This window comes from Trichoplax adhaerens, genomic scaffold, assembly GCF_000150275.1.
Source record: "Trichoplax adhaerens TRIADscaffold_1 genomic scaffold, whole genome shotgun sequence".
NCBI classification, from domain to species: domain Eukaryota; kingdom Metazoa; phylum Placozoa; class Uniplacotomia; order Trichoplacea; family Trichoplacidae; genus Trichoplax; species Trichoplax adhaerens.
Genome location: NW_002060943.1, coordinates 1,935,051 through 1,948,289, shown reverse-complemented (window position 1 = coordinate 1,948,289; position 13,239 = coordinate 1,935,051). Strand labels below are relative to the sequence as shown.

The 13,239-nt window shown below is 34.0% G+C and overlaps 2 protein-coding genes across 2 annotated transcripts; both read right to left on the bottom strand.

The window, feature by feature from the left end:
• Positions 1-266: 266 nt before the first annotated feature.
• TRIADDRAFT_20374 (uncharacterized protein) lies at positions 267-1,412 on the bottom strand (the record flags this gene model as incomplete). Its single annotated transcript, XM_002107655.1, has 2 exons — positions 267-377; positions 1,254-1,412. Coding segments are annotated over 2 exons (270 nt in total), but the record flags the coding sequence as incomplete, so codon positions are not given.
• A 2,113-nt stretch (positions 1,413-3,525) lies between these two features.
• Positions 3,526-7,059, bottom strand: TRIADDRAFT_51446 (uncharacterized protein; the record flags this gene model as incomplete). The annotated part of the gene is made up of 1 exon (XM_002107654.1): positions 3,526-7,059. One exon carries the CDS (start codon positions 7,057-7,059, stop codon positions 3,526-3,528), a length of 3,534 nt encoding a protein of 1,177 aa, XP_002107690.1.
• Between the last annotated feature and the right edge of the window lie 6,180 nt (positions 7,060-13,239).

The window sequence follows — 13,239 nt, the reverse complement described above, 5'->3', positions numbered from 1 at the left end:
GACGTTGGTACAGAAGCTAAGACGTAAAATGTTGGAAGACCCTTGGGTAAGATAGGGATAACACGCTTATTATTATGATCATCATTGCTACCGTCTGATACAGCATATAAAGGGGTAGCAATTAATGCCGTCGGTATATTTTTACCAGATTTATTCGGCAAGCCAGTAGGAATCAGGTTATTTTTTGGTTGTGTGTAAATGTTTGTTAATTTATTAGCAGTAGTTATAATGTGCTGACCAGGAGGGATGTTTTCTTTTTGCATCGATGGTGCGAGCATCCAATAGCAACCTTTACTTTCTGACGAATTGCAAACGCGGCCACTACGATCCAACTTAATAAAGTAAGGCTTCAAGGATAAATTATGACGTATGGAGTTCTATTATTGAAATATGAACAATAATAAGAAGATTGGTAAGAACGTTATACTGTATATTTAGCTAAAGGCATAGAGCACATATTAAGATAACTATTGAAAAACATCATTCCTAACGATACAAGATATTACTTTTATTGACCGGATGGAATTGAATTTACCATATTAATATTGAATGGGTTTTAGAGAATACACTATAGCACAATCAAATATTATAGCATTAAGTTAAAGATTGTACATGACCTAATTGTATTTGTGTCTAGTAATTACTCATGACTATCGTTAAAAATTTCAACAAGTAAAATTGTGACTTCATCTACCATCCTATTCTACTGTATTCAGCGAAGTCGATGAATTGGATGGTGTTATGGCTTAGCAAGATTTCTTACTAAGAAATAGATGGCTACAGTCTGTAACATTACTGAAATAATGAATTTTTCATGTTGTACAAGTGCATCTTTACTTATACTGCTTCAATAGATGTGTTTGTATACTAGAAAATGATGGAATAAAATTACACATGATAAATAATACAAGGTTGGAAATGTACAGCATGATTGGTACCGTATTGACTGTTAAGGCTTTATGGTTATGTTAAGGCCTCATAAGCCACTCTTACTAGTGGTCTTATGAAGGTGTGTCGAAATAGTGGGATCTAGTTCAGATAGTGTGTTACATGAAAATTTGCCATTATATGACTGTCGATTACAAGTACGGTGTATGATGTTGTCCATGGTTATGCTGTAGAAATGAATTTAAAATGCTCTAGGCGCAGTCTTTGGAAAGCAGAGATAGAATCTACTGTATTGGTCATCCATCTCACTGCACCTGACTGATTTGACTATGCATCATTTCCATTGATATCCACTCTAAACTAACCTTCCATCCTTTATTTGAAGTGTACTTATAAAATGGATATTTCGTTTCGACCCATTCGTATATATCCTTCAAGAGCATTTTCTTATCGGTTGTACTGTCGATGGCCATGGTGATCAATTTAGCATAAGAATAAGGCGGTTTGACATATTTCCTATTCATAACAATAACTTCTTCGGGCGGTGGTTCACTAATACCGCAACGCGAAGTCGACGGTTGTGATCGATGCGTATAATAATGATGAGGTTGGTTGATAGTGTTATCCATTTTACTACACTGGCCAAGGCCATAACGATCACTGCGATTCTTATGCAGATGGGTAGGTTGTAAATTTGTTAGCCAATTGATATCGCTAAGAGCGTCATCATCGTAATTGCTCTGATCTTGTTGCATCTTTCTTTACTTGAATTGGAATCGACCCTTCGATACTAGCATCGAATTGGTAATTAGATCCTCTTGATAATGATCGTGGAATGATACCTCAAGTTTTCAATTTGTTTTTGATGGCTAAGATCACATAAGAGAAGATTTTACTTCTTGTTGATGGCGCTTTCTACTTGAATTGGGAAGAGGATCGCAGCCAGCTAAGCGAGCTTTTGCCTACCGCTTTTTACCTGCTAAAATTTGAATTTGAATATGTTGATGACAATAGGCTACAGTCTATTGTAACCGACAATTGTACTGTAGTACTGTACTTAGTACGGTAAATCAGAGTGACGGTAGCGTAGCACATGGAATCTGCTCGACACTTCGGCTATGATCTGCTTGCAATATGTTACAGTATGAGCGCGTATACATGTTGGCGCACTCATATAGTTTATGACCAAAAATTCACCTGGTCTTTTCCTTCTATTGACTGTGCCGTACGCTACTTCGCAATACATACAACATACTGCCTGTAACTCCTTCATGACCTAGTGTAACGTGTTTATTCGCTATTTCGAATTAGCCAATCACACGCTAGCGTACCTTACCGTTCCGTTCCAGTCCAATCCAGTCCAGTCATGGCTTGGACATGGACTGGACGGACGAACGACTACAGTAACCGTAGTAGATGAAGAAGAAGCTCAAGACCGGCGTTGATCATTCCATGCTACTGTATACCGCAGATTAGACCCAGTCAATTTTCGACGACATCTTTAACGCATTTGTCTAAACATATCTGCCAATTCTGAGCAAAATCAATCAAGATTTTCGTTAGCATATTTGCTTGGATAAGTATAATGAAGGTGCAGAGGCGTTTCAGCGGCATATTTGGATGTATCACAGGGAAATATTCGGGTCTACTGTACAGTGTACAAGTGTACATGGAATGGAAGTATAGTATATAGCATAAAATAGAGCTTATTCGAGGATTGTAACAGTAGATTTAGAAGGGGCAACTCTTGGTCGATAAAATGAACTAAATTTCATGTGGCATTTTAAAATTTCAATCTCTCTAAGCCCATTCCAATCTTTCCTGCCCATCCTGTACAGTGTACAGTATACGAATATACCAGTGATGCGACACTGGTATACTGTATACTGTATTATGTACAACAGCATGAGCAGTTTTTGTTATTAGTCAACTAGTAATCACCTACATAGGAATTTACTCCAGTTTCAGCAGAAACTAGTCAAAATTAATGTCGTGTCTCTGCTCCGTAATGGAGGTAGTTAGGAAGAATTTCGGAAACTGTAATCCTCAAGCGTAGCAGACTTCAAAGTGAATCCCCATCACCGCTAAAAAGTAATAACCAATTTATTGTAGTGAATAAAGCAGTATGTAAACATTCATACTAACATTAGAGACAGTCAGCACTGTCTTGGTGACGACATAGAACAATCCTCGATTTCACTAAAGTCTTCCAAATGAGCAATTTCCTTCAAGTTGCACATTTGTCCTACAGTATTTAAATTTAAAATCGTATTCTGGACAGCACCAAATAATACCAATTACGAATACTAGTGGTGAATGGTGATAATAATTGTTCATTTGATCTTACTACTACAGCCGACAATACACATATACGGGTACTTGGAGTTTAATATATCCCCCAAAAAAATTGAATAATCTAATCTAAATCAATGCTAAGCTGGCTTAGAAAACACGGTAGAGAAATAACAAATTTAATAAATCGCAAAAATCCTAATAACTCTTTGTGTAATCAAAAATAGAATAAGTCTTCTGTTTAAAACTTATCTCTTTAGTATTACTATAATAATCTACTGTACTATTGGATAGTATGAGCCAGATGCAAGCATCTAGCTTAATGCTAAACTACCGGCTACATTGTCAGTCTTCTATATCAGCCTCTAAAATATTCAATCTTTTCTTTGATTTTGTGATATAATACTTAATCTGATGACAGCCAAAAATGGTATGGCAATTGTTCTTCAACTGATAGCATCTTTTATACCATTCTTTAGCCTTTTCAATACATTGAGCAACACCAAAGCCATGTTCAAACATCAAACCGAGATGGTACATATCCCGGCATTTGGTCACAATATTGCTTGTCTTGGTCGTTCTCATGTAATGTTGAGCTTGATGAAAGTGTTGCTGAGCCAACTTTAGATCATAGACATCAATTTCAGATAGATTCGATCGCAGCTTACCCAGTCGATAGTGTATATAGCCAGTAAGGTTATCGTCCAGATACAATGCAGATAAATACATTTTGATCGCATCCGTTAAACTACTCGATGATAGACGTCGCTTTTCAAGCATCTTCGCCATCAAACATCGAGTTCTTCCATCGTCCAGTTGCTGACTCATATCCAGCGCACAAAAATGAGCAGCACGCTCATATCGATTATTTACATGCGAATAATGATAATAGTAAAATGCTAAATGATAATATAGAAATGTATTATCGATATCACTGCAATATGTTGTCGCAAGAGCTATTTCTGCTAATTGAGTAAAACGTTGGAAATCTTGTTGTGTATCGCATCTTCCATCAAGGTAAATCATAGATAATTGGCTGGTAGCATCTGCAAAGCCATTATGATGTGACTGTTGTAGCAGATCAAGAGCGCTTTGGTTAAGCAGATGGTCGTTATTGCATTGGCCATGCAAGTAATAAGTAGCAATAGTGGGAGATAAATGATTATTGCCAGCTTTTAAAGCTCGCTCATAATACTTAATTGCACAATGTTCATCATTTTGTGCATTTGGATGAGAATAAGCAGTAAATTCACATAACAAACCCATAAAGAAGTCAACTCTGCTATTATCCAAATTTTCAGCCTTTTGAAAATAGGTCTCTATTTCAGTAATTATCTTTTCATTGAGTTGATCTTTTTCTAAATTTTTAGCCATAATTAAAAATCCTAATTCCAGGCATAGTCTTGCAAGATCGGTTGATTTTAAATTTTTCACTTGCGAGGCTAATTCATTCTTATGATGCTTAATCAGATTATCAACAGCGATGTTCCAGGCGTGGAATAATTCTAATCGCTTTTGAAGATAGGTTAGTGCCCTTCGATCACCTTGATAAGCTGTATCGAGGATGACGGTTAACTCTATTTTAGCCAATTCTTCGGCAGTATCTGTAATTTTATAGGATAAAGATGGATCATCACCTTTCTCTTGGCATCCATATAGGTATAGCATGTCTAATTTTGCTAATGGATGATTCATATCAGCGGCTTTCTTTAAATATTCCATAGCTAATGGTAGATCAAATTGTTGAAATCCTTGACCACGAAAGTATAAATTACCAATGTGATAGAAAGTGCTCGCTGTAGGTTGGTCATTTAATTCGGCCATAATTTTATTGTAGATTGGTTGACGGTAGCTTAATTCTACATTTTGTGATAGATACTGTTCGGCAATATTTATACAATTCATCAATAATTTCGACGGTGAGGGTAGTTGAAGACTATCTAATTCACTGTGTAACAAGTTGATTTGTTCTGAATAGTACGATTTATCAATAGAATTGATGGATAATTTGGATGATGAAGGTGCATTTACAAATTTGTTTTGCAATTGATCTGCTTCTTTATCATAATAAGCCTGGTCTAATGGATTCATAAATAGTTCCGACGATGAAAATTGGCCATTACTATTGATTTCTTTGATATGAAGTTGATTATTTCGCTCCTTATAATTAAGTTGGTGTCTATTTTTAATTTTTTGCAGCTGTAGTTTAGCCTTGATGGCATGGAAGCGATCGTGGTAATCAGCATTTTTATAATATGCTAGAGCATTACTGTATAAATCGATTGCTTTTTCAATAGCAGGATCAACCATACAACCGACAGCGTGCATCTTAGCTAAATGATAAATATGAGCTGCAGTAGCTTTACCAGATAATATCAGGGAAATCATAGCATTTGAGGTTCCATCGTAGTGATATTCAGCCATATCAGGTAGTATACCGAGATTTTCATATCGACCACTATGAAATAAGTTACCAAGTCGATATTGAGCATAGGAAGTAACATCTTGTTTAATAAGAAGCATGGTCGATTCGTACAATTTAATTGCATGTGTAATATCATGGGGAGGAGGAAGATGATTTTTCTCGATCAATTTGGCTAATCGGCATACAGCTAATGTACATTCACATTGTGTCGTAATTGACCAAGCATAAAAATGAGCAGCTTTGATAGTATCTCGTTCAACGCCTAGACCTTGTTCGTACATGAAACCAAGGTATAAAAATTCATTCCTAAGATCATCAGTAGAGTAGCTATGACAAGAGACAACTGCTTCTTCTAGGTATTGAATAGCGTGTGAGAAAGATGCCATTTCTATGCTATTTTGTGTCATGAAATTGTTAGCCATAGCCAATAACATATCACTAAATCGATAGTGTTTGAGAGCATTTAGAACATACTTCAATAGATTTCGTTTAGGAACACAAGATTTAAATTCAGTTTTCAAAACATCGTATAATTTTTGCCAAGAAATAGCACAACCATTTTGTGCAGCTTTAAGGTAATACTTAGCCATAATCATAAAATTATTTTTAATGCCATTGGTTTCTTGATCGACACAGTTAGCATCGTAACCTCGATAAAATGCAAAATTCATATAGCCACTGGCTAGTCCAAGTTCGCCTGCTTTTAAAAAATAATCGTAAGCTTGCTGTGGAAAATCAACAAGAGGTTCATCGCCTTCATCGCCTTCTACTACTTGACACCATTCGAGAAAGCATTCCAGAAAACCGAGATTATTATATACTTCAGCGATATTGATATTTTTATCTATTGCAGTTTCAATTTGTTCTTCATATTCTGCTTTTAATTGATCAATAGCTCTTATCCATTCGCGATATTGTAGATAATAATGGCGTAAATCTCGTATTGCTTTCTCATGTAAGCCGTAGGCGGCAGCTCTGATATACATTTTAAGTTTCATGGATATTAATTTGTTACGATCGATCATTTCGACATACTGTTGTTGCGTAGTTGGGTTTGTATCATGATGGCCATTTTCTTCATGTTCCAATTCACCATACAAAGAGCAAATCTGGTACATAGCAGCGTAATGATCATGGAGTATTGCTTGTTCATAGTGATACTTTGCTTTGTTTAAATCGATTTTCAAATTACCACAACCCAATTGATAATAATAACCCAGTTGGAAATGAGCATGAGGATTAGGTTGGTTGGTACTAGCAGCAATTTCAATGCGTTGTTGGCAATTTTTAATTGCTTTCGCGTACAAAGCGTTGGATATTTCTGGACGAAGATAACTTTGAGCAATTTTAAGAATATGATCTTTTAATTCGTCCTGTGATAGCTGCCATAAATCGGCAATTTCCTTTTCAAAACATTCATATTGGCTAACCAACCATTGATCGTCTAAATCCATCTTTGCTCGATGAACTACTTAATGATGCTTTCTAATCAAGTTCAAATGATACAACCAATGAATATTCAATTCGATGTAATTTAATCTTAAAAGTATAATCGTTTCTTATTGAATTTATTGTAAGGTTACTTTTTTTACTTGGTTTCTCTATAGGTTGTATTACCAATTGCGTCTACAAGGCTATAGATGTAGAAATTAAATTGAATATTAGAGTCAAAGGAACAAAAGAAGGGAGTAGAAGATTAGACATTAATATGAACAAAAGAAAAAACTAGAGTAATTATTTTCATTATCTTATCATAGGTCAAGAATTAATTAATGATTGAAGAGAAGTTTGCAGAAATGATCAATAATAACGAAGCCATTCGTAACGATCATACTGTTATTTTATTATGATTGATATATTAACAGGATAAAAATGACTTATTCCAAGGATAATAGCTAGCTCGTGCAATATTAATGTTCGCTGACAATTTTAATAGCACCTACTCTAATCTACTACGACTGTTTTCGCATATAGCAAGTCAAGTTATCACTCAATATTAAGATAGAATTCTGAATTGCATCGTGTTTCTTCAAAGTATTTGATACGATGCAATAGTGTAGCAATTATATCTGCAAATAGTGGACTACATAGTTGCCGGTTAACACGTGTATGCAATCGCGCTAGCCAACAATGAGAGATATACCAAGCTGTCCTTCTCGTCTATCCTACAGTATTCCAGTTATCACAGGCGAATGGTGCAATACAATGTCAATCTTATTGCAACTCGAAGAACGTGTATAAAATTTATATAAAATAGTGAGCTAGTTATGTAAAATAACATGGCATGGACTTCTCTCTATGACTTTGTCAACAACAGAGTCAACGTCGCCAAGCGATATAGACGCGTAGTTCAGAATAAAAAAGAACTATTCCATTACTATTGAATATCCATTGGCAATGAATATTAACACTTAGTCAAGTAATCTTCTAACGTCGACATTGTTTAGTACAAATTACCCAATTAGAAGCAAGACGGAAGTGAAATATTCAATATATTTAACTTATTTCTTACTAATAGATTATCACTGTATTGAAATGATGTAAGAGTAAATTGTAAAAGAATAAAACAGCTTGATCTAGTTCTGGATAACCATTGGTAGTTTGATAGTACTTTATATTATATATCAATAGTTTAGTTCTCACCGTGAATGTAGACTTGGTTTAGTCGAAAAAAACGATCGGAAAATAGCTATATAATCGTGGTGATGGAAGTTGAAAAATGTTCAACAACGATTCTAACAATCAAGGTAGAAATAATTTAGCAATCGCATCGACGTGAAGACAAATCATCGATCTCAATACGAGTTCAACATGGAGACAAAAAAATAACCTAAAAACATCAATTATCGCTTGACCACAGTGATCGATCAAGACTAACCATTGCTATCGTCAGATTTTACGGCTCAACAGTAGAGTAATTTCTTAATAATTCCTAATTTAGGCTGGTGTCTGTTGTACAAAATTAATTGACTGGTTTGTGTTGATATAATAAGTGCTTGGCGCAGCATGTGACGTATACTAAAAATGGCCAATCGATTATTATATTTATCCGTATAAAGGATATCTAACCATCCTTCTACTGGCGTGATCATTTACAGCAAATTGGCCTTGACTTCTAGTCTTACTCCGTTGGCATTTTAAATTGAGTCATAATTGAACTTTATTTGGATAATAGAATTTTCTTTGACACCATGTTCCAATAGGAAATAAGGAAACTAACTTTGGATCAATGCAACGTATTGTTAATTGGATTAGAATAGCAATTGGAATAATGATTGTAGTACAATTGATTAGAATAATGAGCTAATAGGATTTAATAACGTAGCCAAGAAATAGGCTGTTAATCTGATATCAGGAGATTTACAGATCCTCTCATTTATATTTAATTGATATTGGAATATTGTTTATCGCTGTTAAAATGATGCTTGAATACAATAATAGAAGAGCTATGGAAATGGCGGTCATGAAATGCTTGTTGTTTCTCTGCTAATTTCCGCTAATGCAAGCTCTATTAGATAGAGTAGAATTTCAACCAAGGTCATTGAACTTACCAGATATTACTCTAACTTGACATAACTCCTGCGATGAGCGTATGATTGATAATTTAGAATTACTGTACTATTGTGGTAATTCTAGACCATAGAATAGTTGTAGACAGTTAACTCTACACTAGCTTCTCTGCTTTAAGACTATAAAGACGGAACACGTGTATACGAGTATGGTAATTTCAATAAAGAGAGTCCAATAACAAACATAGTTATAACTTGATATGATACCTGATTCGATGTAACAACGTGTTACAGTATATTCTTTTTAGATATTTTGATCATAAAATAGATGAACATATTTACTTAATGTTATATCATATTTTATATTTATCGTTACTGTAGTATTTATTATCGATATTTTGAAATTACTTTCGATAGTATTTAGCCTATTTCAGGGCCTATCGTGCTTGTAGTTTTGTGTTAGCTTGCTTAAATCGAGACTTTAAAAGATAGAATGCAGTTTTTGTGAATTTGATGGGCTAATTATCGAAACTATGGAACTATTCTCTATCTAGTCTATTCTAGGGTATGGGATACTTCCTCAGGTCACGGCTATAAGAGATAAAAGAGTATACTTTTTGTAAAGGAGATCCAATAATAAATATTACGGTAGCTTGACATGTTATAAAACATATAAATATATTCGATATCGATATTTGAAATTATTTCCGGTTGAGTCCATTCTAGACTATGAAGTACTTATACGCATAATTCTGCACTAGCTCCCTCGGATTATGGCTATGAAAGATAGAGTACAATTTCGGTATGAAGGAAAACTGATAACAAATATGACAGTATTAGAACTTGATATGATACCTTAGACATATTAAATATCAAAATTTTGGAATCAATTACCTATTTAGTCAATCTAAGGTCATGAAATGCTTATAGTTTTGGCTAACTTTCCCCAGTCGACGGTAGAAAAGACAGAGTGCAGCTTCGGTGAAGGAATCGGAAACAAATTTTACCATAGCTTGATAAGATATCTCAGATATAGCAATTAATTAATTAATTATATTTTCGAATGATTTTTAACTGGATTCATTTAAGACTATAAATATAGAGTATACTCTGTACAGCTTCAACTAAGAAATCTAATGGTAGCTACTATTTAATTTGATATGATGCCTAATGTTTCGGGTTTTTTATCAAAACACTTCGAAAGTTATTTCGAATTAAAACATTATACGGCGTGAATTGCTTGTAGTTCTGTGCTAGCTTCTCAGAAATAAAATAACATTAATTGATATTTCTATGAAGGAGCGATGTAATATAAGTCATGAAATATTTATCGTTTTACTCTAGCTTTCATTGATGAAGGCAACGACTCAGCTAAAGCATCAAAGAAGAATGCTGTCTAGTTTCAGTAGAGAACTCTAGGGGACAGTTACAGTTACTTGAAATAATCCCTCTGATGTGCTATTTATACTTTCGAAGCCTAAACTTGCTATTTAATCTATTCATATTGGAATCTTATGCCGATAGTCTTTTTAAATGTCACACTTATAATTTCAGAACCATTAAGAAAATTAGGCAAGACATGGTGTTTTGCCTTTATGCGTCCATATTAATACTGTATGCTAAGAATGCGTAACTAGACGCAAAGAGTTACCTCTATTGTAGACCATAGATACTAGTAAAGTGCCGGATTGCCTTCCTAATTCCTTCTGTTATATTAGTCAGTAGTAAATGACTAGATTGGTTCTGAATTCTTCTAACCAAGCAGTTTTGTCTCTATATCTGGTATCTTTATCATTAGAGCGTCTAAACATCTCGTGAAATATAGGAAAGAAAGATGTATCTGTATGCGTAGTGTCTATAACCTAATTACAGTAGATTACAAGTTGCAAAGCACTATCTAACTACTACTACTACATGCAGCTTATTGAGATATTAAAATGCACTCAAGATAGCTGGACAAAGTAGCTACGCCTTATTTTATTAATGTACGATTCATTTTCATGTATCGAGTACAAGCTCTTATTCACAGTAGTTCGCCAGCATCGATAATCTATCCTAATAATGCTTACATGGCTCGTAGAACTGTTTCATGTGCTTTCTTACAGCTAAGGTAAAAAGCCTAAGACCTTTCTGAATAGATTATAGATGAGCTAACTATAATAGGCTACGATGCGATACATCTAGGTCATAAGGATATATCTAAGTACACATAGAAAGAACCGAATAACAGAATTTTTATCTTTATATTTATATTGGTATTTTAACGTATAGAAAGCTGCTCGAGCTACTATTTGATTTATTGTAAGTAAATATCTTTATGCTCAATGCTCATGCCACTTTTCAAATTATAGTCCTATGCAAATAAAAACATAGAGCCCACCTAAATATAATGGCTCTCTTATTTAACAGAATAATATGTCAATTTATGCGTAATAGGTCATGAAGCATTTCAGTAAGTTCATGAAACTGCCACTGTACATGCATACAACTGGTTTAGTAAATTACGCGTGGCTATTATTTTGTCGTACTGATTACTGATCTGTAGTAAGGAAGTATCGATTTGTGCAGTTTCTTTAAATTTGGCTCATTCTGTTCAAAAAAATGACACATCCTTTTATCGACACCTATATCGCCAACTTGGATAGAACTCATATAAATAAGTAGGCTGTAACTAATTTTTATATTCAAGAAAAGCCAGCATGACCTCTAAGTTGATTTTAAGTTCGCTATTTTTAACCAGTAGGCTTTTTGATTAGTTAATAATCAATCAATTAATTAATTTATTACTCTTTTGTAATATAGTATTGGTAGAGATTCTCTTGTTGCTAATAATGACGATTAAAATTATTCCGAGTTCTAATTAACATATAAAGCTAATGATAGGTAATAACGCTATTTATAGCAATGAATTACCAAGATCTCCATTTAAAATTAAATTATAGTACATTTTAGTACATATCTTCGCAGTTTTATTCTGTTTCTGGAGGCTGTTATGACTATTATTTCGTCTTCGTCTTTTTACGGTCAAGATGCTAAATCTACTTTACAGTATGCCTTTCTAAGACTTGAAATCTCAACTATAGAGGTCCTTCTCTGTGATTCTAACATAGCTGTACTTACACTACTCATACAGTTAATCTTTTGGTGTATTCTGTATCACAGGTACTCAATACTCTACTAATGACTTTCAAAATGTCAGCACAAGCAGTAGGCTAAATCTATAGACTATAGAGGTAAAAAACCTTCATGATACAGGCTGTATGTCTTAGTCTACGTAATACTAAAAAAAGATATACTATTGTTATCGATATTATAATTAAATTTTATACCACAATGTATTGGATTGACGGAATAACTGAAAAAGCTCATCAAAAATCAATTTTATGCTTGGGATTATATCGTAGTGAAGGACGTACTTATATTTGCAATTACATCGCTTCTACTTTATATCGGCTGGTTAAGGTTATGGAAAGGCGAAGTTAACTTCTGTATTTCGACTTATTGAATCATTGAAGTATAGTTAGTAGACTGTGACTACCGGCTGTAGATACGAATATATATAAATTTGTGCCTATAGTAATCGATATCAATTCAAGTCAGAATAGTATCTAGGGATAGTTAATGTAAGCTACTAAACCTTATGCCCAATGTGAACTGTAGAGAACAAGTATTTTTCTCTATACCAGCAGCTTCAGAATTTAGAGCTTAAAATAATCTGCAGTTTTATAATTATATTACAGATGATTTTAAAGTATTCAATCTTGTCAAACAAAACAGCAGGTGTGTTATTTCGGGAAGATCCATAGAAGTAAGCAAAATCGATCTCTTACCACTGGTAAATTTACATCAAAATGACTACATTGAATTTCAAATAATCGCATTATTAAAATAGGTGATTAATGGAACATACTCATCTATACTGCTAATTACAATATCGTCCGATAGCTGTCTTAATTATTATCTAAATTTTGGCGTATACGTGAATTACAAGAACTAGAGGCCACATTAGTTTAAAATAGTCAACGTTGTGGATTGCTAAGAATAACACCCCTCTCATAATGTGTTCACTTCCTTCCAATATCAATAGAAAATTACATTACTGTCAAGATCTCTATGAATAATAAA